The sequence below is a fragment of the Oncorhynchus mykiss genome, chromosome 10 (assembly GCF_057628025.1).
Source record: "Oncorhynchus mykiss isolate SJ-2025 chromosome 10, ASM5762802v1, whole genome shotgun sequence".
Lineage (NCBI taxonomy): Eukaryota > Metazoa > Chordata > Actinopteri > Salmoniformes > Salmonidae > Oncorhynchus > Oncorhynchus mykiss.
In genome coordinates this window covers 60,470,146-60,496,409 of record NC_143031.1, presented here as the reverse complement: position 1 = coordinate 60,496,409, position 26,264 = coordinate 60,470,146, and the positions used below count along the sequence as shown (strand labels likewise).

The following is a 26,264-nucleotide window of genomic DNA, read 5'->3' as shown; positions in this document are numbered from 1 at the left end:
GCTGGACCGTTCGCTGATCGATGATTTCCTCCGTTGCCGCCAGGTTTCCTCCTCGAGTGCGCCAGGAGGCGCTCGGTGAGTGGGGGGGTACTGTCATGTATTGTCATGTTGTGTCCTGTTCCTGTTCTTTCTCTTCACCCTGTCTCCCTCTGCTGGTCGTATTAGGTTACCTTTTCTTCCCCTCTTTCCCCCAGCTGTTCCTTGTCTTCTCTAACTACCTCGTTCACCCCTTTTCCCACCTGTTCCCTTTTTCCCTCTGATTAGGTCCCTATATCTCTCTCTGTTTCTGCTTCTGTCTTTGTCGGATTCTCGTTTGTGTTACTCATGCCTGAACCAGACTATCGTCGTGTTTGCTGCAACCTTGTCCTGTCCTGTCGGAATCTGCCTGTTCATCTAACCTTGTCCTGTCCTGTCGGAATCGGCCTGTCCATCTGAGCCTACGTGTGTTTCATCATTAAAGAAACTCTGTTTTGTTAATTCGCTTTTGGGTCCTCATTCACGCACCTGACAAATGCATTTCAATTAACAGGTATGCCTTGTTAAAAGTTAATTTGTGGAACTTCTTTCCTTTTTAATGTGTTTGAGCCAGTCAGTTGTGTAGTGACAAGGTAGGGGTGGTATACAGAAGATTGTCCCATTTGGTAAAAGACCAAGACCATATTATTGCAAGAACAGCTCAAATAAGCAAAGAGAAACGACAGTCTATCATTACTTTAAGACATGAAGGCCAGTCAATGCGGAACATTTCAAGAACTTTCAAAGTTTCTTCAAGTGCAGTCGTAAAAACCATCAAGTGCTATGATGAAACTGGCTCTCATGAGGACAGACAAAGGCAAGGAAAACCCAGAGTTACCTCTGCTGCAGAGGATAAGTTCGTTAGTGTTACCAGCCTCAGAAATTCAAATCAAATTTATTTATATAGCCCTTCGTACATCAGCTGATATCTCAAAGTGCTGTACAGAAACCCAGCCTAAGCACGGTGGCTAGGAAAAACTCCCTAGAAAGGCCAAAACCTAGGAAGAAACCTAGAGAGGAACCAGGCTATGTGGGGTGGCCAGTCCTCTTCTGGCTGTGCCGGGTGGAGATTATAACAGAACATGGCCAAGATGTTCAAATGTTCATAAATGACCAGCATGGTCGAATAATAATAAGGCAGAACAGTTGAAACTGGAGCAGCAGCACGGTCAGGTGGACTGGGGACAGCAAGGAGTCATTATGTCAGGTAGTCCTGGGGCATGGTCCTAGGGCTCAGGTCCTCCGAGAGAGAGAAAGAAAGAAAGAATTAGAGAGAGCATATGTGGGGTGGCCAGTCCTCTTCTGGCTGTGCCGGGTGGAGATCATAACAGAACATGGCCAAGATGTTCAAATGTTCATAAATGACCAGCATGGTCGAATAATAATAAGGCAGAACAGTTGAAACTGGAGCAGCAGCATGGCCAGGTGGACTGGGGACAGCAAGGAGTCATCATGTCAGGTAGTCCTGGGGCATGGTCCTAGGGCTCAGGTCCTCCGAGAGAGAGAAAGAAAGAGAGAAGGAGAGAATTAGAGAACGCACACTTAGATTCACACAGGACACCGAATAGGACAGGAGAAGTACTTCAGATATAACAAACTGACCCTAGCCCCCCAACACATAAACAACTGCAGCATAAATACTGGAGGCTGAGACAGGAGGGGTCAGGAGACACTGTGGCCCCATCCGAGAAATTCCAGCCCAAATAAATACACAGATTTCAAGTAACAGACACATCTCAACATCAACTGTTCAGAGGAGACTGTGTGAATCAAGCCTTCATGCAACGGCTGTTGGAAGGAGAGGACCAAGGTGCAGCGTGGTATGTGTCCATATTTATTTAACGAACACTGAAATCACAAAAATTACACCGCGAACGACCAAAACAGTTCTGGCTGGTGCAGACACACAACAGAAAACAACTACCCTCAAATCATAGTGGGAAAACAGGCTGCCTAAGTATGGTTCTCAATGAGAGACAATGATAAACAGCTGCCTCTGATTGGGAACCATACCAGGCCAAACACAGAAATACAAAAACATAGAACAACACATAGAATGCCCACCCCAACTCACGCCCTGACCAAACTAAAATAGAGACATAAAAAAGAAACTAAGGTCCTGACCTTGTGTGTCTGCACCAGCCAGAACTGTTTCGGTCGTTCGCGGTGTCATACGTGACACTTTATGGTTGAAATGCTGCAAAGAAGCCACTACTAAAAGACACCAATACAAAGAAAAGACTTGCTTGGGCCAAGAAACACAAGCAATGGACATCAGACAGTGGAAACCTTGGTGGAAACCTCTCATTTGGTCTGCCGTGTCTTTGTGAGACGCAGAGTAGGTGAACGGGTGATCTCTGCATGTGTGGTTCCCACCGTGAAGCACGGATGGTGTGGGGGTGCTTTGCTGGTTACGCTGTCTGTGATTTAGAATTCAAGGCACACCTAACCATGATGGTTATCACAGCATTCTGCAGCGTCATGCCACCCCATCTGGTTTGTGCTTAGTGGGACTATTATTTGTTTTTCAACAGAACAATGACCCAAAACACACCTCCATGCTGTGTAAGAGCTATTTGAGCCAGAAGGAGAGTGATGGAGTGCTGCATCAGATGACCTGGACTCCACAGTCACCCAACCTCAACCCAAATGAGATGGTTTGGGATGAGTTCGACTTCAGAGTGAAGGAAAAGCAGCCAACAAGTGCTCAGCATATGTGGGAACTCCTTCAAGACGGTTGGAAAAACATTCCAGGTGAAGCTGTTTGAGAGAATGTAAAGAGTGTGCAAAGCTGTCATCAATTCAAAGGGTGGCTACTTTGTAGAAATACATAAATATTGTCACGTTCTGACCTTAGTTCCTTTATTATGTCTTTGTGTTAATTTGGTCAGGGCGTGAGTTGGGGTGGGTAGTCTATGTTCTTTTTTCTATGTTGTATTTCTGTGTTTGGCCTGGTATGGTTCTCAATCAGAGGCAGCTGTCGATCGTTGTCTCTGATTGAGAATCATACTTAGGTAGCCTGTTTTCCCCATTTTGGTTGTGGGTGATTATTTTCGGTGTCTGTCTTTTCCACACGGAACTGTTTCGCTTTCATTTTGTGTAGTGTTCACTTTTAATAAAAAATATGACTAACACTTACCATGCTGCGTATTGGTCCGATCCTTCCTACTCCTCCTCAGAAGAGGAGAACGAAAATCGTTACAAATATGAAAAATATTTTGATTCCTTTAACACTTTTTTGGTTACTACATGATTCATATGTGTTATTTCATAGTTGTGATGTCTTCACTGTTATTCTACAATATAGAAAGTAGTAAAAATAAAGAAAAAGCCTTGAATGAGCAGACGTTTGAACCTTTGACTGGTAATGTATGTTTGAGAAGAGTAGTTTTCACACACTGACTCCACCAGTAGTAATGACAAATGCACTCCAATGGCCGAAGGTAAAAGTGCTGGGGTACAACGTTTGAGATGATATTGTCCGCAGTTTGCTCCATGCCAGTCAGGAGAAGCCTACTTCTGCAATGCCTTTCATAGATTTGGAAACTGTAGTGGCAGCTATGTGTTGCACTTTGTGACATCTGCTGATGTGAAAAGGACTTTCTAAATACATCTGATTGATTGATTGATTGATATGGATTTTCACGCTGTTACCATTGTCATGACGTTGGCCTGGGGGGTTGGTTTATGACAGTCATAAATACCTCTTCCCCCCTTTTCCCTTCTCTAACCTACTGAGGTTACATTTGAACCTTTGTTAACAGAGAGATTCTGGGAACATCAGAAGGTAGGGGAGATGAACTATATTCTGGTAATCCGAACAATTGAACATATGCAGTGGTACTTAATGAAATGATGTCATGTTCGGTTGTCATCTGAGACATTCTCATCAATGAAAAGATGACAAACTCTACAGCGGAAAGTCTACACATCAGAGTTATCGGATTCACATGGAATTGTTGTTCAATTTAAATGTTTGAATATTAAATTATTTGTGATGGGATGAAATGTGATTTTAGCTTCTGAAATGTGATATTTGGATTATCATAAGATGGGGAGGGCTGCTCAATCAGTGGAGGAACAAGGGCTATAAAACTTTTCAAACACACCCTCCTCTCCCTTCCCATAAGCCCTTGACAACAACATAACTTCCTGTTCCGAGGATATGAGGGCGACGGTCCTATGCCAGAATGGTTCAGATAATAACTACAGAACGAAGCAAACATCAGCATGAGCTTTGGTTGCGAATGGTATGAACTTTTGAACTCTTATTCACTACAGAAGTGAAGCTAGTGACCTCCTAGCTAGTGAAGCTTGCTAGTGAAGCTAGTGACCTCCTAGCTGTTGAGTTAGCGACCGCAGCTGCAAACGCAGGTTAGGAAAGAACAGACAGAGTATCCCTTCGAGACATTCTTCAAAGGACAGAGGACTCGGTTTGGCAATACGGCCTTCCATCTACCACCAACCTACTGAAGCGCAGCTCAGAGTAAATATTTACTGCATTTTCCTTTTCCAAATGGGCGGTAATTTAAGATACTGTATTTACGATAGCACAGCTTTTTTCCTTTGTTCCTCAGTCTCCCGCTCTTTCACTACAACCCAGCCCCTTTTCCTTTGTGTAACAAGCTGTCATATCTGTTCTGTCCGCTAGGGATGTTTTCCTTTATGACGTAATTTGTAATCACGTTATGATTAATTGTGTGATTATTTAGGTATTTAGTAAATAAATAATTAAACCCAATTTTGTATTGCTGATTCAAATTGTTAGCCAGGGTTCTTGCAGATAACCAAGAATTTACAACTTTCAGATGAGACTGAAGTAAGATGAAGATTAATGTTGACTGCTATGGATGTAAAATATTACTAGATCTTTAAGAGTTTATTCGGAAGATAACAGCTCTATAAATATTATTTTGTGGTGCCCGACTATCTAGTTAATTACATTTACATGATTAGCTCAATCAGGTGATATTAATTACGGAGAAATGATTTTATAGAATAGCATGTCATATCACTTAATCCGGCATAGCCAAAGACAAGGAATGCAGCACAGAGACACTATTGAGTCGAGGTTAGAGGTTACTGAGTCGAGGTTAGAACTCGTGTCACCCCAGACGCGTTGATAACAGTCTTGATTGAATAGGAATACGCTTAGCAATTGCAGTAGTGTTACCATTCATTTGAGTGTCTTTTAAAACACTAACATATAAACATAGTTCAACCTAAACTTGTGTTTGTAAAGAAATGAGGGCTAGAAATGCAATTGTTTCCTCTGTTGTTTTATTACTGTTACTAAAAGTCATGTGACCTCTTCAACTCTTTCACTTTCTCAGGCAAACAAACACACACGCGCACACACACAGTCAAGATCTCTGCACGTATTTGCTTCACATTATCATGCTGATGCATTAAACTGATATCACTCCCAATAATCCTTCTCAACAATTCTTCATTCTTTTGCAGGTTTGGATTGAATATCAGCATGGGTGGGGTTCAAGTGGAGAATGTTACTGTTATATTTTGAATTATGATGCCCAGCTCAGGAGGTCTCTGGATGATGTGAGACCTGAGGCAATTGCCTATTCTGCCTAATGGTAAGTCAGCCAGTGATTAACAACTCACAACTACTTGGCAGTCAGGTGCTTTTTGTTGCTCTGTTCCTGGTAACAGGTTGTCGTTGTTAGAGAGTTATAACTCTATGACCTTTGCCTATCTGATGGAACTGGTATCAGGAGTCGCGGCAGTTTGTGGAAATCACCTGACAAATAGGATCATGCTGGCTACACTCCAGAGAAGGGAATGGTGGCAAAATGGTAGAAAAATGTAACTTTAGGGGATCTAGGGACTTCATTTTGGCTTCTGACACTTTTGGACCTCCCCTTCAGATTTAGAATAAATTACAGCCACACACAGTCACAGTCACACATTCCAAGGTGAAAGAGGAAAAGATAAGGTTGAGGAGTACTCGTCACAAACCCTCTGCAAAATGGCAACGGCAAAGCTGCAATGGCCAATGGTAAGGCTATTAGGTGTTTTTCTACACAATATTATAGTTTTCTTCATGCAAAAGTACTTCCACACGATAATGTCATAGATGTTAAAGCTGTAGTGATTGGCAACATAGTATGGTTTAGAGTTTTTGTTTTTATAAGATGTATTAGTCAACAATGTTGAAATTGTAAGCACTATTTCCTGTGCCAAAAAGTAAAATGTGTGTGAGAGTGTTTTTCTTTTATCATGGTATCATCTGTATGACACAGTACCAGAAACTGAAAGCAGGCATAGAGCAGTGCATGAAATAAACAAATCTGTGGCATATTCTGGCATTTTTTTATTGCAAAAGTGATGTTCATTGATGTAGTGTATCAGAAAAGGAGGAAGAGGATTAAGAACCTCGACGTTCTTGATTACATAGCCTATACTTATGCCATCACTCTCATCTCACACACACTCTTTCTCTCTTTACCCCCCTCCTCTATCGTTCTCTTTCTCTGTTCCAGGCCTCACATGTTAGACTCCAGCATTGTCCCAGAGGAGACCCACCGATCCCTGCTCCGTACAATCCAACATTCCTGAATGCAACTCACACCTCTCTTCTGGTTGTCAAAGACACTAAACCGACCCGAGCTTCCCATTTCACTGTCACTGTGCTCAACGGCTCAGATGGGAAAATAGTTCCATTGCTCCTCAAGAGCACAGACACCATCGGCAAACTTCAGAGGAGGTTCCTACAGAAGCGGCCTGACCTGACGGGAAGCCTGAACCTCGCCTACAACGGCAAGCCCGTCCAGAGGCACCAGAGCCTCAGAGAGCTGGGGGTGAAGAATGGGGCTACCTTCATCACTTTTCAGAGGTGTCTTGGAGGGTAGATGTGGAGTAAAAGTGCAGCAATAGATGTGAAGGAGAGCTGTTTTTCACTGGGCAGTTACTTTAACTCCATCCAGCACAGCCAGAAGAGGACTGGCCACCCCTCAGAGCCTGTTTCTGCTTTAGGTTTCTTCCTGGGTTCCTGCCTTTCGAGGGAGTTTTTCCTAGCCACCGTGCTTCTACGTCTGCATTACTTGCTGTTTGGGGTTTTAGGCTGGGTTTCTGAATAAGCACTTTGTGACATTGGCTTTCTAAATACATTTGATTGATTGACTGATTTAACTGTCTTGTTTTGCTCTTGCCTAGCTATACTATACACCGGTCACCAATCAATGTGAGTTAGTTCACCAAGTTAAATGTATCATTTGTGAGGTTTTACTGATAATTTTGATAAACCATTGTCGTTTAAGAGTGGGGCTACTACTGAATCAGAAATAGCTCAGTACTGATTTCTTACTTTATTGTAAAAATACTATATATTTTCAATGACAACCAATAAGGCTAGCCAATCAGGAGGATGATGAACAAAATAAACTATGTTGAAACATATTTTATCTGCATATATGGACATTCTACTCACCCTTAAATAAACACCTAATTATTTCAAGTGTATGCCATCTGTGTTTGGTGAAATGTTCATGATAAAACATTGGCCAATAACTGGTTCAGAAAATAAATGAACCACACTTTTTTGCCACATCGACCTGAGCTAGCGTAGGTGCTGCACAAATCTAATGATCTGTTTATTTTTTTATTTTTTTATTTCACCTTTATTTAACCAGGTAGGCTAGTTGAGAACAAGTTCTCATTTGCAACTGCGACCTGGACAAGATAAAGCATAGCAGTTCGACACATACAACAACACAGAGTTACACATGGAATGAACAAAACATACAGTCAATAATACAGTAGAAAAAAAGAAAACAAAGTCTATATACAGTGAGTGCAAATTAGGTCAAATAAGGGAGTTAAGGAAATAAATAGGCCATGGTGGCAAAGTAATTACAATATGGTAATTAAACACTGGAATGGTAGATGTGCAAAAGATGGATGTGCAAGTAGAGATACTGGGGTGCAAAGGAGCAAAATAAATAAATACAGTATGGGAATGAGGTAGATAGATGGGCTGTACATAGATGGGCTATGAACATTTGCAGTGATCTGTGAGCTGCTCTGACAGCTGGTTCTACAAGCTAGTGAGGGAGATGGGAATCTCCAGCTTCAGTGATTTTTGCAGTTCGTTCCAGTCAGTGGCAGCACTGGAAGTCAGTGGCAGAACTGGAAGAAAGGCGACCAAAGGAGGAATTGGCTTAGGGGGTGACAAGTGAGATATACCTGCTGGAGCGCATGCTACGAGTGGGTGCTGCTATGGTGACCAGCGAGCTGAGATAAGGCGGGGCTTTACCAAGCAGAGACTTGCAGATAACCTGTAGCCAGTGGGTTTGGCGACGAGTATGAATCGAGGGCCAGCCAATGAGAGAGCGTATAGGTTGCAGTGGTGAGTAGTGTATGGGGCTTTGGTGGCAAAACGGATGGCACTGTGATAGACAACATCCAGTTTGCTGAGTAGAGTGGTGAAGGCTATTTTATAGATGACATCGCCGAAGTCAAGGATCGGTAGGATGGTCCGTTTTACGAGGGTATGAGTGAAGGAGGCTTTGTTGCGAAATAGGAAGCTGATTCTAGAAAACATTTTTGATTGGAGATGCTTAATGTGAGTCTGGAAGGAGAGTTTACAGTCTAGCCAGACACCTAGGTATTTGTAGTTATCCACGTATTCTAAGTCAGAGCCGTCCAGAGTAGTGATGCTGGATGGGCGGGCAGGTGCAGGCAATGATCGGTTGAATAGCATGCATTTAGTTTTATTTGTGTTTAAGAGCAGTTGGAGGCCACGGAAGGAGAGTTGCATGGCATTGAAGCTCGTCTGGAGGTTATTTAACACAGTGTCCAAAGAAGGGCCAGAGGTATACAGAATGGTGTCGTCTGCGTAGAGGTGGATCAGAGAATCACCAGCAGCAAGAGCTGTTGATGCTCACTCGTTTGATTGTCACCTGTTCTAGTAGCAGTAGAAGGACAGACTTCCTGGAAATCACCTGACAAAGAGGATGGTGCCAAAAGTACCAAAAGGAAAGTGTGGTGTTTCTTAAATGGACATGGCTTGGATTTCCCCTTGTAGATTAAAGGTATTTAAAAGGGGGTTTACATTCAAAGGAACAGAAAGAGAAACTCTATGGTTGAGAAGACTAGATTTGACATACTTACTCCACCAGTAATAATGGCAAATGCACACCAATGGCCAAAGGTCAAGGTGCCGGGGTTTAACATTTGAGATGATACGGTCTGCAGTTTGCTCCAAGCAGCACAGAATGAGACTGCTTCTACAATGCCCCTCATATATTTGGAATCTATAGTGGTTACTATTGATGAATATGCATTTAGAGGAAATATTAGCACACACTGCCACAACACCATAATCACGTAACATTCTTCAACTGGTCGTTCAGAACAGCACCGTTTCCGTTTAATGTATTATGCTCACTGTAGTGTCCTGCTGAATGCGGCTCTGGCCAAACCGACCGTCGAGCAAGTACACTAATTAAAGGGTCTTCTCTAGTTACCACAATCAGAAAATCATAAACCCCGCCTATTTCTACAATTTTGATAAAAATGTCATTTTAACCTTTAACACCAACATTAACCCTGACCTTAACCACACCACTAACCTTATGCCTAACTCGTGTTACCCCAGACACTTTGTTGATAATAGTTGTGATCGAATGGGAAATAAGCTTACCGGTTACATCATTGTTACCAATCCTTTGTCCGACTTTTAAAACACTAACGCATAAACAAACGTGTGTTTTCACAGAAATTAAAGGTTTGAAATGGTGGCGGATTGCACCCGTTGTTTTATTAGCTATCGTTACTATGACCTCTTCATCTCTTTCACTTTCACAGGTTTGTCTTGTTACTCTGTTCCTGGCGCAGGTTGTTGTATTCAGAGAGTCATAACTCTATGACTGTTGCCTATCTGATGGAACTGGTACCAGGAGTCATGACAGCTCGCAGAAACCACCTGACAAATAGGATCAGGCTGGCTAAACTCCAGAAAAGTTAAAAAAAAACAACAACATTGAATTTGGGGGATCTAGGGACTTCCCTCTGGCTTCTGCAGCTTCTGGACCTCCCCTATTGATTTAGTATAAAGTTCAAGTTAAAAGAGGAACATATGAGGTTGATGAGTACTCTTCACAAACCCTCTGCAAAATGGCAACGGCACAGCTGCAACATCCAATGGTAAGGCTTGTTTATTTACGCACCAGTACTTCCACACTATAGTGTCATACTGCCGTGGTTGGTAACATACTTTAGTATTGTTTCGAGTAAAACATTTTTTTAGAAGAGATATGTATTGGTCATCAATGTTGAAAATGTAAGCACTATTTCTTATGCCAAAAAGTGAAATGTGTGTCAGAGGGTTTTTCTTTCATCATTCACAATTCTTCATCATGATATCAACTGTACGACACAGTAACAGAAACTGAAAGCAGGCATAGTGGAGGGCATGAAATAAGCAAATGTGTGGCATTTCCCGTCATTGTTGTACATTGCAAAAGTGAAGTTCATTGAAGTAGAATGTCAGAAAAGAATGAAGAGGATGAACAACCTTGACATTATTGATGATAGAGCCAGTATTTACAGTATGCCATATCTCTCTCCTCTCACGCACACACTCTATTTATCTCTCTACCCCCCTGTCTCTTTCTCTCTCCCTGTCCCAGGCCTTATCTGTTAGGCGCCAGCATTGCCCCAGAGGAGACCCACCGATCCCTGTTCCGTACGATCCAACATTCCTGAAAGCAACTCACGCCTCTCTACTGGTTGTCCAAGACCATAAACCGAACCGAGCATCCCGTTTAGCTGTCACCGTGCTCAGCGGCTCAGACGGCAAAAGAGTCCCATTCGTCCTCAAGAGCACAGACACCATCGGCAAACTTCAAAGGAGGTTCCTACAGAAGCGGCCTGACCAGACGGGAAGCCTGAACCTCGCCTACAACGGCAAGCCCGTCCAGGGGCACCAGAGCCTGGGAGAGCTGGGGGTGAAGAATGGGGCTACCTTCATCACCTTTCAGAGGTGTCTTGGAGGTTAGACGTGGAGCAATAGATGTGGAGGAGGGCTGTTTCCGTTCGTTTATCCCTTGGCATACAATATGAACAATATCTGTTAATGAATTAGTGATCTATAAAGCATAATTGCATTAGCCATATCAGTTTTTTTTGCACTACATGATAGATTCTTTATTGATTAAAATACCAACCAAAGCGATGCTGTAGCCTATTGAGGGAGAATGCACAATGAATAATATCAATGCATGTCTGTCTTTTCTTTATTTTAAACAAACTATCCAGTATTTCCAAACTTTTATGAAATATGATCATCACTATCATTACCAACAATATGAGTGAAATTGATTTTTTTTATACAGAAAATGGTAATTAAGTATGTTGGAATGGCGTGGGAGTATACCGTTCGCAAGTAGACAATTGATTGGCCAGATGATCCTCCTCAGGTCGATAACATCCTTTCTACAGTATGAGGAAATATCAAACGTTTTTTAAACGGCATGTTTGAGATACAAGTTTGAGGTATGGTTTTTAAAGTGTTTTTTTCCCCCTCCAATTTATGCTTTGACCACAAAAGCAAGTATTGGACGAATGAACAGCATTATTTGGGTATGCGCTAAGAGAAAACAAACTTTTAAAAGTGAGTTTTTCACTGGGCAGTTACTTTAACTCCACCCAGCACAGCCAGAAGAGGCCTGGCCACGCCTCCGCTCTAGGTTTCTTCCTAGGTTCCCGCCTTTCTACATCTGCATTGCTTGCTGTTTGGGGTTTTAGGCTGGGTTTCTGAATAAGCACTTAGTGACATCGGCTGTCTAAATGCATTTGATTGATTGACTGATTTAACTGTCTTGTTTTGCTCTTGCCTGGTATCATTTTGATAAACCATTGTCATTTAAGAGTAGGCTACTACTGTATCTAAAATAGTTTTGTACTGATTTCTTACTTTATTGTAAAAAAAAATGTTTATATTTGTGCAATATAATTTTGTTTTCAATGACAACCAATAAGGCTAGCCAATCAGGAGGATGATGAACAAAATAAATTATGTTTAAACATATATCTATTTTATTCACCCTTAAATAAATACCTAAATATTTCAAGTGTATACCATCTGTGTTTGGTGACATTTTCATGATTAAACATTGGCCAATAACTGGTTCAGAAAATAAATGAACCACACTTGTTGCCACATCGACCTGAGCTAGCATAGGTGCTGCACAAATCTAATGATCTGTTGATGCTCACTTGTTTGGTTGTCACCTGTTCTAGTAGCAGTAGAAGGACAGTCTTCCTGGAAATCACCTGACAAAGAGGATGGTGCCAAAAGTACCAAAAGGAAAGTGTGATGTTCCTTAATTGGACATGGCTTGGATTTCCCATTGTAGATTAAAGGTATTTAAAAGGGGGTTGTACCTGCAGACTACAGGTACAAAATAAATCCTTATCTTCAAAGGAACAGCAAGAGAAACATATATGTTTGAGAAGAGTAGTTTTCACAAACTCACTCCACCAGTAGACATATGTACTCCAATGGCTAAAGGTAAAGGTGCTGGGGTTTAACATTTGAGATGATATTGTCTGCAGTTTGCTCCCTGTCTGCACAGGAGAAGCCTACTTCCGCCTTTCACAGAGTTTGAAACTGGATTGGTTGCTACTGATTAATATGCCCTTAGAGGAGATATTAGCACACACTGCCACAATACCATAAATCACATAATATTATTCAACTGGTTGTTCAGAACAGCACAGTTTCCATGGAATTAACGCTGCACACCGTAGCGTCCTGCTGAATGGGGATCTGGCCAAACCGACTGTTGCGGAAGTGCACTAATTAAAGGGTTGCCAATTTTAAACCTAACCTTAACAACTGACTTTAACCACGCTGCTAACCTCATGCCTAACCTTAACCTTAAATGAAGATCAAAAAGCAAATGTTTGTTCACACACATTTTTCTGATATTGCCAGTTTGGACTTTGTGGCTATGGTAACTAGTGACAACCCAATTTCACATGTGTAATATTGTTTGAGACATCAGGTAGCCAATTTTTGGTTTGTTTTTATCAGATCAAATCCTCAAATAATAAGCTGTCTTAACCACGCCATCTACCCGTCTTGGATGTATACATCTATATTAGCCCAACAGCCGGAAGATGGTGATAGTGAGTCCTTTCCTCTTACCAGACATAGGCAATGTATGCAGGCAGATACACTTGTATTCCCCTTGGATCGGTTTGTACATAAAACATTCTCCATTCAGGCTGCAAAGACTCAATTTCCTCCTTAACTCAATTTAATGGCGAGAAGGCATAAAAAAATAGTAAAATATGCATATTTTCATTATGCTAGTCCTGGGGGTTGCCACAGTATGTTTTTTCACCCTGGTCTTAGTGGCTGAACGTGAGTTGCCTTAGCGACTGCCCAAGAAACCATCCAACAACACTGTAGGTCTATTGGAACTAATTAAAAATAGGAATTTTACAAGTAATTCACTACAAAAATATAGTCTATTTGGACAGGGCACAATTGCTCCTGAAGCTGCAACTTCGACGATGATGGTAGGAGTGGTTTTGCCAAAACATTATGGGAGTTTGAGCCTTAAATAACAGGAAAATATTGGAGTAGGTTGTCGTAGAATATAATTCAATAGGTTTTTGAGTCTCTATTTAAAATATTTATTTGCCGTTAGACAAAGACAACCAAACCATCATAAAGCAAGGGGTTTCAATAGGATCAGAAAAAAATAGTCATCTTAGGGATCTTAGGGATCCTACTTGAAATCATAAAATTAGACTGAAACTGTGTAGAACCTCACTAGATACTTTAGAACATAAACCCAAATGTTACTTCCGGCGCCGACAGAGATGGCCGCCTCGCTTCGCGTTCCTAGGAAACTATGCAGTTTTTTGTTTTTTTACGTGTTATTTCTTACATTGGTACCCCAGGTCATCGTGGGTTTCATTACATACAGTCGAGAAGAACTACTGAACATAAGAGCAGCGTCAACTCACCATCAGTACGACCAAGAATATGACTTTCGCAAAGCGGATCCTGTGTTCTGCCTTTCACCCAGGACAACGGAATGGTTCCCAGCCGGCGACACAAAAAAACGACTTCATAAAAGGGGGAAACGGAGCGGTCTTCTGGTCAGACTCCGGAGACGGACACATCATGCACCACTCCCTAGCATTCTTCTCGCCAATGTCCAGTCTCTTGACAACAAGGTTGATGAAATTCGAGCAAGGGTAGCATTACAGAGGGACATCAGAGACTGTAACGTTCTTTGCTTCACGGAAACATGGCTCACTGGAGAGATGCTATCGGAGTCGGTGCAGCCAGCTGGTTTCTCCACGCATCGCGCAGACAGAAACAAACATCTTTCTGGTAAGAAGAGGGGCGGGGGCGTATGCTTCATGGTTAACGTGACGTGGTGTGATCATAACAACATACAGGTACTCAAGTCCTTCTGTTCACCTGATTTAGAATTCCTCACAATCAAATGTCGACCGCATTACCTACCAAGGGAATTCTCTTTGATTATAATCACAGCCGTATATATTCCCCCCCAAGCAGACACATCGATGGCTCTGAACAAACTTTATTTGACTGCATTCATTGTTGCTAGTGATTTTAACAAGGCTAATCTGAAAACAAGACTCACTAAATTTTATCAGCATATCGATTGCACAACCAGGGCTGGAAAAACCTTGGATCACTGCTAATCTAACTTCCGCAACGCATATAAGGCCCTGCCCCGCCCTCCTTTCGGAAAAGCTGACCACGACTCCATTTTGTTGATCCCTGCCTACAGACAGAAACTAAAACAAGAAGCTCCAGCGCTGAGGTCTGTTCAACGCTGGTCCGACCAATCTGACTCCACACTCCAAGACTGCTTCCATCACGTGGACTGGGATATGTTTCGTATTGCGTCAGACAACAACATTGACGAATACGCTGATTCGGTGAGCGAGTTCATTAGAACGTGCGTTGAAGATGTCGTTCCCATAGCAACGATTAAAACATTCCCAAACCAGAAACCGTGGATTGATGGCAGCATTCGCGTGAAACTGAAAGCCCGAACCACTGCTTTTAATCAGGGCAAGGTGATCGGAAACATGACCGAATACAAACAGTGTAACTATTCCCTCCGCAGGGCAATCAAACAAGCTAAGCGTCAGTATAGAGACAAAGTAGAATCTCAATTCAACGGCTCAGACATAAGAGGTATGTGGCAGGGTCTACAGTGAATCACGGATTACAAAAAGAAAACCGGCCCCGTCACGGACCAGGATGTCTTGCTCTCAGGCAGACTAAATAACTTTTTTGCCCGCTTTGAGGACAATACAGTGCCACTGACACGGCCCGCAACTAAAACATGCGGACTCTCCTTCACTGCAGCCGACGTGAGGAAAACATTTAAACGTGTCAACCCTCGCAAGGCTGCAGGCCCAGACGTCATCCCCAGCCGCGCCCTCAGAGCTTGCGCAGACCAGCTGGCTGGAATGTTTACGGACATATTCAATCAATCCCTATCCCAGTCTGTTGTTCCCACATGCTTCAAGAGGGCCACCATTGTTCCTGTTCCCAAGAAAGCTAAGGTAACTGAGCTAAACGACTACCGCCCCGTAGCACTCACTTCCGTCATCATGAAGTGCTTTGAGAGACTAGTCAAGGACCATATCACCTGCACCCTACCTGACACCCTAGACCCACTCCAATTTGCTTACCGCCCAAATAGGTGCACAGACGATGCAATCTCAACCACACTGCACACTGCCCTAACCCATCTGGACAAGAGGAATACCTATGTGAGAATGCTGTTCATCGACTACAGCTCGGCATTTAACACCATAGTGCCCTCCAAGCTCGTCATCAAGCTCGAGACCCTGGGTCTCGACCCCGCCCTGTGCAACTGGGTACTGGACTTCACGACGGGCCGCCCCCAGGTGGTGAGGGTAGGCAACAACATCTCCACCCCATTGATCCTCAACACTGGGGCCCCACAAGGGTGCGTTCTGAGCCCTCTGCTGTACTCCCTGTTCACCCACGACTGCGTGGCCACGCACGGCTCCAACTCAATCATCAAGTTTGCGGACGACACAACAGTGGTAGGCTTGATTACCAACAACGACGAGACGGCCTACAGGGAGGAGTTGAGGGCCCTCGTAGTGTGGTGTCAGGAAAAAAACCTCACGCTCAACGTCAACAGAACTAAGGAGATGATTGTGGACTTCAGGAAACAGCAGAGGGAACACCCCCCTATCCACATCGATGGAACAGTAGTGGAGAGGGTGGTAAGTTTTAAGTTCCTCGGCGTACACATCACAGACAAACTGAATTGGTCCACCAACACAGACAGCATCGTGAAGAAGGCGCAGCAGCGCCTCTTCAACCTCAGGAGGCTGAAGAAATTTGGCTTGTCACCGAAAGCACTCACAAACTTCTACAGATGCACAATCGAGAGCATCCTGTCGGGCTGTATCACCGCCTGGTACGGCAACTGCTCCGCCCACAACCGTAAGGCTCTCCAGAGGGTAGTGAAGTCTGCACAACGCATCACCAGGGGCAAACTACCTGCCCTCCAGGACACCTACACCACCCGATGTCACAGGAAGGCCATAAAGATCCTCAAGGACATCAACCACCCGAGCCACTGCCTGTTCACCCCGCTATCATCCAGAAGGCGAGGTCAGTACAGGTGCATCAAAGCTGGGACCGAGAGACTGAAAAACAGCTTCTATCTCAAGGCCACCAGACTGTTAAACAGCCACCACTAACATTGAGTGGCTGCTGCCAACACACTGACTCAACTCCAGCCACTTTAAAAATGGGAATTGATGGGAAATGATGTGAAATATATCACTAGCCACTTTAAACAATGCTACCTAATATAATGTTTACATACCCTACATTATTCATCTCATATATATATGCATATACTGTACTCTATATCATCTACTGCATCTTTATGTAATACATGTATCACTAGCCACTTTAACTATGCCACTTTGTTTACATACTCATCTCATATGTATATACTGCACTCAATACCATCTACTGTATCTTGCCTATGCCGCTCTGTACCATCACTCATTCATATATCTTTATGTACATATTCTTTATCCCCTTACACTTGTGTCTATAAGGTAGTAGTTTTGGAATTGTTGGCTAGATTACTTGTTGGTTATTACTGCATTGTCGGAACTAGAAGCACAAGCATTTCGCTACACTCGCATTAACATCTGCTAACCATGTGTATGTGACAAATAAAATTTGATTTGATTTGATTTTAAAAGTGGTGGAGTTGCCCTTTAAAAATATGCATTTGATCCCATGGATCTTCAGTCCTTGCATCCATAGCTTTGTCGGTCAAATTTGAGTGGCAGGGCGGCAGTTTTTGTTTCCCAAACGCCGACTTTAAATGTACAGCATCCTTGATTTTGGGAACACGAAAACTGCTCATAATTGTGTAGTGTTTTGTTGTTATTATTATTGTAGGGAAGGCAGCATTCTTGTTTGTCCTTGTTATTTTTGGCAAGTCACACTCCCTCTCGTCACAACGAGACATAGGTATGACAGGTACTGTATGTCTTTGATTCAGAGAGACAGGTGTGGTTCTGCGGAGAGCCACCTTAACGTCTCGTACCTTAGGGCAATGTCAAATTTGTTGTCAGGAGCTTCCCTGATATGGATTGTCCCCACACATGGAGACTGGATTTCTATACCTGCAGCACCATGCTTGCCCCCCGAAGCGTGAATGGAATAAAATAACAGGGGCCCAGCTTCAAACCAACCCCTTATCATCAGGCAACTTGACCTGAACATCTTGACCTGAAACGACCCTTACCACCAGACAACTGAATCTATGAATCATTCTAGTAGATGGAGTTTCTTCTGTACTACACTGGTCTATTCTTGTGAAAAAAAATAATTTAGTAGGGGTCAGGTTAGAGTCCAGTTTGAAGCGGGGTCAGGGTGGATGTGGGATGATAAGCAAGCTAGGTGCATGTGGAAAGGAGGGAGATGTAGAAGGGGCTTCCTTTCAACATCAGCAAGCCTGGTGGGAAAGGGTGACCGCTGCATTATACGTAGATGCAAATATACAAATACTCATTGACTCATTGACTCAAGTCCCTAGCTACAGCTGAAATGTTGTATTGTGTATTTTACAACTCACTCCGTTGTTATGAATGTCACGGATTATGTGATGATTGCTTTTCCAACAGACATAACTAACTCTGGGTTGACACCAATAGCGAACGCCTTATTTTCATTATTCCTCTTACGTTAAAGGCTAAGGTTGTCTTCAGTGTTGCCCACACTGTGACGTCTCTTTCAAGACCGTGATCGTAACAATACACCTCTCACATTATTACCACACTGTCACCCTCCCTTTAATCATGTGCAGGGATTGTTGACATACCCTCTTGAGTCTTACACGCTTGGTGAGCCAGGATGACTTTGAGAAATGTGTACACTTCCGATGTGAGTATCACCGAAATTTGGCGTAATCTGAAACTCAAGGGAGTATGCAGATGTAATCACGCAGTTCATTCGATTTTGTTTTGCGACAGTTGAAAAACCCAAAATGCGAAGACGAGTAACCTGAACAAGGAGAATTTTAGTCATTTCATCTTAGTTCAACAAAGGAACGATAGCATGGTTCATTGTTTGTTGAATTAATCTCACAGTCAATCGGATGATACATACTCTGAAATGGAAGTTTGTCAGACGGTTTCATTTGATTTTATTCCGTTCCTAATTGACCCTTTCAGATCTAGGAGTAGGGTCTATTGGTCAGTTCTGAGTGCAGCTAGATCTTCATTCAGAACTGTCACTTTGAAATCACAGGCTTTGATCGATGGTGTAACAGCCTCATAGTCCAGAGTAACTGAAAGTCTTGAGTACATGTAAATCTACCCTCAATCAGATGTACAACTATTAACAAATGATTTTGATATTGGCAATCAAATCGCCATTTTTCATTCAGTCATTCATTCATTCATATGCTCATTCATTTATCAATTCACTTACACTTTTTTTTCAGTTGGCTTCCCCATTGTCAAGAGAACAGAAACCCAGCACAAACCAGGATAGTCCCAGGTCTGGATAAAATATTAGTTGGTTAGGCCTAGTACCTGATGTCCATATCCTAAAAAAAAGACTTGGTCATGCCATCGTGGGGTGTTTTCACAGCAGACTAAGGGAGAACAAAGGGTTTGGTATGTGATGCGTGTGTGTTGCAGTACTTGTTGATATTGTTTGATGGTTGACTTCTTCTCAAAACCCTTTTTGTTACTGGTATGATCTAAGAGCAACAAACATGTTTGCGACTGTAATGTAATACAATCATGAGCTCCTCTTACTGTCTTACTGTGTTCATGATTGTGTTTGTGACAACCATAAGATTGTTATCAGGCAAACACTTTAAAGTCTCCTACTGGCATTCTAACTTGTTTGCAATAAAATCGATTTCAAAACTAAAATGTCCAAATGCCACGACTTCCGCCGAAGTTGGCTCCTCTCCTTGGTCGGGCGGCATTTGGCGGACGACGTCACAGGCTTTCTAGCCATCGCCGTGCCATTTTTCATGTATCCATTTGTTTTGTCTTGTTCCTTGCCCACCTGGTTTTCATTCCCCAATTACTCTACATGTATTTATTCCTCTGCTCCCCCTCATGTCATTGTGGAAGATTGTTTGTGTGTCACGTGTTTTTGATCGCACTAGGCTTGTGTGCGTTTTCCCCGTGTCATTGTTTTGCGCAATTTACACTTTGCCTTATTGGCTGGAGGTTGTCTGTCTGTTTTTCTCTCCTGTCGAAATAAACCACATTCATTCATTCCCACGTTTAATTTCCACAATGTCAATGTACAGGTCACAAATACAAGATAGGCAGAAACTACAGTTATTTGTACAAACATATTGTTAATTGCAGTGGCTTTTTTAGTAACTGAAACTCTATCGTTCAGCATACATAGTAAAAACTAATTTCTTGACCATATATATACAGTACCAGTCAAAAGTTTGGACACACCTACTCATTCAAGGGGTTTTCTTTATTTTTACTCTGGGTCTTCCTTTCCTGTGGCGGTCCTCACGAGAGACCGTTTCATCATAGTGCTTGATGGTGTTTCAATTTCACCAGGCTCACTGTTCATGAAATCTTGGAAGTGCTTGCACAAAGGATAGTAACATCTGATCCTGTGTTCTTGGAATCTGAATATCTGGACTTGTCCAGTGACTGCTGAGAAAGATCAGCTGACAACAGGGGAAAGTCCTTGTGGCGGCACGGAGAGACGGCTGACAGGAGGGAATAGACACCACTGGGACAGTCATGGGGTAGCTTCCCATTTCTGTAGTTTACCATGCTTTGCAGTATGTTGGAAACACCCGCTTTAGCTACAGAAAGTCAACATATGAGAATACCCCTAGAGTCTGCGAGAGCGGGGGCAGAAGATGACTCATCGGCTGACAACATGGTAACGACTGGACCGGAAACGACTACGAATAATGAGAGCACAGCACAAGAGAACACCACAGCAACTGTCACAAGTGCTGCTGCAACAGCGGGCCACAAACAGATGCAGATATGTGTCTGTGGTTGGAGGAAAGTTATATCACACCATGGGTTGAGGATCCACCAGGGAAAGAAGGGGTGTTTGGGTAAAGAGAGACAGAGGCCTCGCATTGATTACTTTCTGCGAAAGTGATCAAATCAGTCAAATGAAGAGCAGCAACTGGACGCAAACCATAGTCTGCAGTGCATCAGTACCACTGTCATGGAGGACGTAAACTCAAGCACCGAAGTAACAACTGAGGTGGAACCAACAACAGGAGTGGAACTCACCCAGCCTCCCAGACCTCACCCAGACCGTATGTGAAGTGGCCTGGCGCCAGTGACATGAAGTTGTGGGAAACAGTGAATACTGACCTTGCCTTGACCCTCGAGAAACTTCGAGGCACAGTGGAGAAGAAGTTGGAGAGGATGGGGGACATCATCTATGAGTACGGGGCAGAAAGCTTTGGAGTGCAAGAGGCAAAAGGCGGGAGAAAGGTTCCAACCCCACCAGTTTCCAGGAGGCAACAAGAAATCAAGTGCCTCGTTCAAGAAAGGAGACAGCTTAAGAAACAGTGGAAGAAGGCCTCGGAAGTGGAAAAGGAGGGCATAGAGGCACTTCAGGCTGTAAGGGTTTTCCTGTGGTGAAGGAGAAAGACAGGCGGACCAAAACGCAGCGTGGAGGTTATTCATGGTACTTTAATAAAGACACTATACATGAATAAACTAACAAAACAAGAAATGTGAAAACCTAAACAGCCCTATCTGGTGCAAACACAGAGACAGGAACAATCACCAACAAACACACAGGGAAACCCAGGCTACCTAAGTATGATTCTCAATCAGAGACAACCAATGACACCTGCCACTGATTGAGAACCATACTAGACCGAAACATAGAAATACCCAAATCATAGAAAAACAAACATAGACTGCCCACCCAACTCACGCCCTGACCATACTAAATAAATACAAAACAAAGGAAATAAAGGTCAGAACGTAACAGTACCCCCCCCCCCCCCCAAAGGCGCGGACTCCGGCCGCAAAACCTTGACCTATAGGGGAGGGTCTGGGTGGGCGTCTGTCCGCGGTTGCGGCTCTGGCGCGGGACGCGGACCCCACTTCACCATTGTCTTAGTCCGCCTCATTGTCCGCCTCCGTGGCTCTCTAACCATGGCAACCCCTCTCAATGACCCCACTGGACAGAGGGGCAGCTCGGGACAGAAGGGCAGCTCGGGACAGAGGTGCAGCTGCTCGGGACAGAGGGGCAGCTGCTCGGGACAGAGGGGCAGCTGCTCGGGACAGAGGGGCAGCTGCTCGGGACAGAGGGGCAGCTGCTCGGGGCTGAGGGGCTCTGGCGCCTCTGGGCTGAGGGGCTCTGGCGCCTCTGGGCTGACAAGTCCAGATATTCAGATTCCAAGAACACAGGATCAGATGTTACTATTCTATTTGGCGGCGCTGGCGGCCCCTGGCTGACTGGCGGCGCTGGCGGCCCCTGGCTGACTGGCGGCGCTGGCGGACCCTGGCTGACTGGCGGCGCTGGCGGCCCCTGGCTGACTGGCGGCGCTGGCGGCCCCTGGCTGACTGGCGGCGCTGGCGGCCCCTGGCTGACTGGCGGCACTGGCGGCCCCTGGCTGACTGGCGGCACTGGCGGCCCCTGGCGGCCCCTGGCGGCCCCTGGCTGACTGGCGGCTCCTGGCAGACTGGCAGACGATAAACGGGAGGAGTTGGCTCAGGTCTGACTCCTGACTCTGCCACACTCCCCCTGTGCCCCCCCCAATAAATTTTTGGGGCTGACTCTCGGGCTTCCGTCCGCGCCGCCGTGCTTGCTTCGCCAACCTCATTCTCCTGTAACCTTCAGCACACTGCTTCATCGAATCCCAGGCGGGCTCCGGCACTCTCCCTGGGTCGACCGCCCATCTGTCTATCTCCTCCCAAGTTGTGTAGTCCAGATTCTGCTCCCATGTCCCGAAATCCTGACCTCGCTGTTGCTGTTCCTGCTGCTGCTGCTGCTGCCTCTGTTCATTCTCCTGCTGCTGCTTTTGCTGTTGCCCGTTACCACTCCGCTTGGTCCTGTTGTGGTGGGTGATTCTGTAAGGGTTTTCCTGTGGTGAAGGAGAAAGACAGGCGGACCAAAACGCAGCGTGGTGGTTATTCATGGTACTTTAATAAAGACACTATACATGAATAAACTAACAAAACAAGAAATGTGAAAACCTAAAACAGTCCTATCTGGTGCAAACACAGAGACAGGAACAATCACCCACAAACACACAGTGAAACCCAGGCTACCTAAGTATGATTCTCAATCAGAGACAACCAATGACACCTGCCTCTGATTGAGAACCATACTAGGCCGAAACATAGAAATACCCAAATCATAGAAAAACAAACATAGACTGCCCACCCAACTCACGCCCTGACCATACTAAATAAATACAAAACAAAGGAAATAAAGGTCAGAACGTGATACAGGTTGACATCAAAACCCGGTTGGCATCCCTCCGTAGAGCAGAGAACCTACGGAAACGCAGATGAAAGAAAGAACAAACTAGAACTCGATTCTATAAAGATCCCTTCAAGTTCCTTAAAAGTCTCTTCACGATGGAAAAAAGTGGAGCTCTAAAAACAACAAAGAAAGACCTAGAGGAGCACCTGAGAACAACAAACTTTGACTCAAAACGACATGAACATCTGGCCATCCCATCAGATATCCCACCCATTGAACCCCAGAAACATCTTAATGAGACCAGCCCTCCGACATGGAAAGAGGTGGAAAACACAGTTCGACGGGCAAGAACAGCATCAGCCCCGGGGCCAAATGGAGTCCCGTACAAAGTGTATAAGAACGCACTAGACGTCCTGAGGTTCCTCTGGAGGCTTATGAGAACAGCTTGGCAAAAGAAGATAATACCCAAAGTGTGGTCCTGATCCCTAAGGGGAAGGATGCAGTGAACATCAGCCAATTCCACCCAATCTCCTTACTGAATGTCGAGGGTAAAATCTTATTTTAGGGTCATTGCCCAGAGGATGGCCGAGTACCTGCAAAGGAATGTGTACGTCGATACATTTGTACAGAAGGCAGGAATATCAGGGTTCTCTGGCTGCTTGGAACATTCCAGCATGACCTGGCACCAGATCCAAATGGCCAAGGTGAAGAAAAGGGACCTCCATGTAGTCTTCCTCGACCTCGCCAATGCATTTGGCTCTGTGCCCCATGAACTCCTGTGGTCTGCGTTCAGATTTTTCCACATACCAGACACCATCACAACCCTGGTGAAGTCGTACTTCCAGGATCTGCAGTTCTGCTTCACCACCTCAGAGTTCACCACCTCATGGCATTGCCTGAATGTAGGTATAATGACGGGATGTACCATTTATCCGTTGGCATTCATAATGGCAATGGAGGTTATCATCAGATCCACAAAATGGGTTGCTGGTGGACAGCGAGTCGACTCTGGTTTCCGCCTCCCTCCACTCAGAGCCTACATGAACGACATTACAATACTGACCACCACTGTCCCATGCACCAGGAGACTGCTCAGAAAACTCGAGGAGAACATCAGCTGGGCCCGTATGAAGATTAAACCATCCAAGTCACGCAGCATCTCGATTGTGAAGGGAGTACTCTCTGACCTGAAATTCTTCATCGGAGATGACCAAATCCCAACAGTGTCTGAGCAGCCGGTAAAAAGCCTTGGAAGGTGGTATGATGCAAGCCTGAAGGACAAAGACCAGGTGCAACAGCTGCGCAAAGACATCAGTAGTAGCCTACAGTCCATCGACAACACCCAACTACCTGGAAAGTTAAAGGCCTGGTGTCTGCAGTTTGGTCTCCTACCCCGGGTGTTGTGGCCCCTAGCAGTGTATGAGGTTCCAATCTCAACAGTGGAGAAGATGGAAAGAGGAGTCACAGGCTACTTAAAGAAGTGGCTCGGAGTTCCACGATGCCTTACCACCATAGGCTTCTATGGAGATGGTGTCCTCAAGCTGCCCCTCACCAGTCTAACAGAGGAATTCAAGTGTGCAAAAATTAGGCTCCAGATGACACTGATTGAATCTCGAGACCCAGTGGTGAGCAACAACGTGCCGACCTTGGCAACTGGGCGCAAATGGAGGCCAGGAAAAGCAGTCCAGGAGGCAACAGCAGCCCTCAGACATGCTGACATTGTGGGTCATGTTCAGCAAGGGAGAGGAGGCCTTGGGCTAACTAGCCGTGCTGCTTGGAGTAAGGCCACTGCACCAGAGTGGCGGAAGATGGTAGTGCAGGAAGTACGCCATCAGGAGGAGGTTGCAAGGTGGGCCAAGGCAGTCTCTCTTGCCAAACAGGGACAGTGGACTCGATGGGACAGTGTGGAGATCAGCTGGAAGGATCTGTGGGCCATGGAAGCGAGGCGGTTGAGCTTTTCCATCAGAGCAACATATGACGTCCTTCCAACACCAGTTAATCTTCACCAATGGTATGGTGAAGATCCGGACTGTGCCCTCTGTTCCATGCCAGCCAACCTCAGGCACATTCTCACAGGGTGTAAAACAAGCCTCACCCAAGGACGCTACACTTGGCGTCACAACCAAGTCCTTAAAGTCCTAAAGTCCTGCCACCAACTCCCTACCACCCCCTGCAGCATCACACCTCTTACGGACGACCTTTGTCCGCGAAGGGGATAAACCACCGAAGAGCGGCTCTACACCATTAGAGCGAGACTGGAAAATTCTAGCTGACATTGGCCGGCAACTTGTGTTTCCTCCGGAGATCGCAACCACCACCCTACGACCTAACATGGTGCTCTGGAAGGTCCGTTCGCTCAAGAAGGTCTTCATAATTGAGCTCACAGTACCCTGGGAGGACTCAGTAGATGAGGCTTATGAGCGAAAACATCTGCGCTATGCCGATCTAGCTGCCGAAGCACGGCATCATGGCTGGAACACAGAAGTCCGACCAGTGGAGGTGGGCTGCAGAGGTTTTGTGGCAACATCTACAACCAGACTGCTTAGAGACCTGGGAATTAAGGGCCAGAGCCAGCGTTCGGCAATCAAAGCTGTATCGGAGGCGGCAGAAGGCAGCAGTTAGTGGCTCTGGATGAAGAGGAAAGACCGCAGCTGGGCCCCGAAGTGAGAGGGCCAGGAGGTATGCGGTCAACAATGCTTGACTCAGGGGGGAGGACGCCCCTGCCATGCATAGTCCCATGGTATGTTGGCTATCAACAACAAGGCAACTCCTATGACTAATTGGGAATGGGACGCAAGCGTAGGATTGATCACTCTGTCGCTGGCCGCCTTTGGGGAGGGTGTATAGTGTGAAAGGCCGAAACACCCTAGGAACCAAAGGTACACTGCTGACGATGCGCTCAACAAATTTCACCAGGCTCACTGTTCATGAACTCTAGGAAGTGCTTGCACAAAGGATAGTAACATCTCATCCTGTGTTCTTGGAATCTTCCTTTCCTGTGGCGGTCCTCACGAGAGACCGTTTCATTATTGTGCTTGATGGTGTTTCCGACTGCACTTGAAGAACATAGTAAGTTCTTGAGATTTCCAGCATTGACTGACCTTCATGTCTTAAAGTAATGATGGACTGTTCTCTTTGCTTATTTGAGCTGTTATTGTGAGACTTTTATTTTATCAAATACATTTTCTGTAATTATTATGACTTGATTAAACAAATCATGTAAATATAATTAACTAGGACATCGGGGTACCAA

At 44.7% G+C, this 26,264-nt stretch overlaps 2 protein-coding genes across 2 annotated transcripts; both read left to right on the top strand.

Moving 5' to 3' along the window:
* Positions 1-5,655: 5,655 nt before the first annotated feature.
* Positions 5,656-7,494, top strand: LOC149980116 (uncharacterized). The gene is made up of 2 exons (XM_090187245.1): positions 5,656-6,031; positions 6,516-7,494. Exons 1-2 carry the CDS (start codon positions 6,002-6,004, stop codon positions 6,882-6,884), a joined length of 399 nt encoding a protein of 132 aa, XP_090043371.1. The 5' UTR covers positions 5,656-6,001; the 3' UTR covers positions 6,885-7,494.
* Positions 7,495-9,900: 2,406 nt separating this feature from the next.
* LOC149980115 (uncharacterized) lies at positions 9,901-12,112 on the top strand. The gene is made up of 2 exons (XM_090187246.1): positions 9,901-10,179; positions 10,665-12,112. Exons 1-2 carry the CDS (start codon positions 10,150-10,152, stop codon positions 11,031-11,033), a joined length of 399 nt encoding a protein of 132 aa, XP_090043372.1. The 5' UTR covers positions 9,901-10,149; the 3' UTR covers positions 11,034-12,112.
* The last annotated feature ends 14,152 nt before the right edge of the window (positions 12,113-26,264 follow it).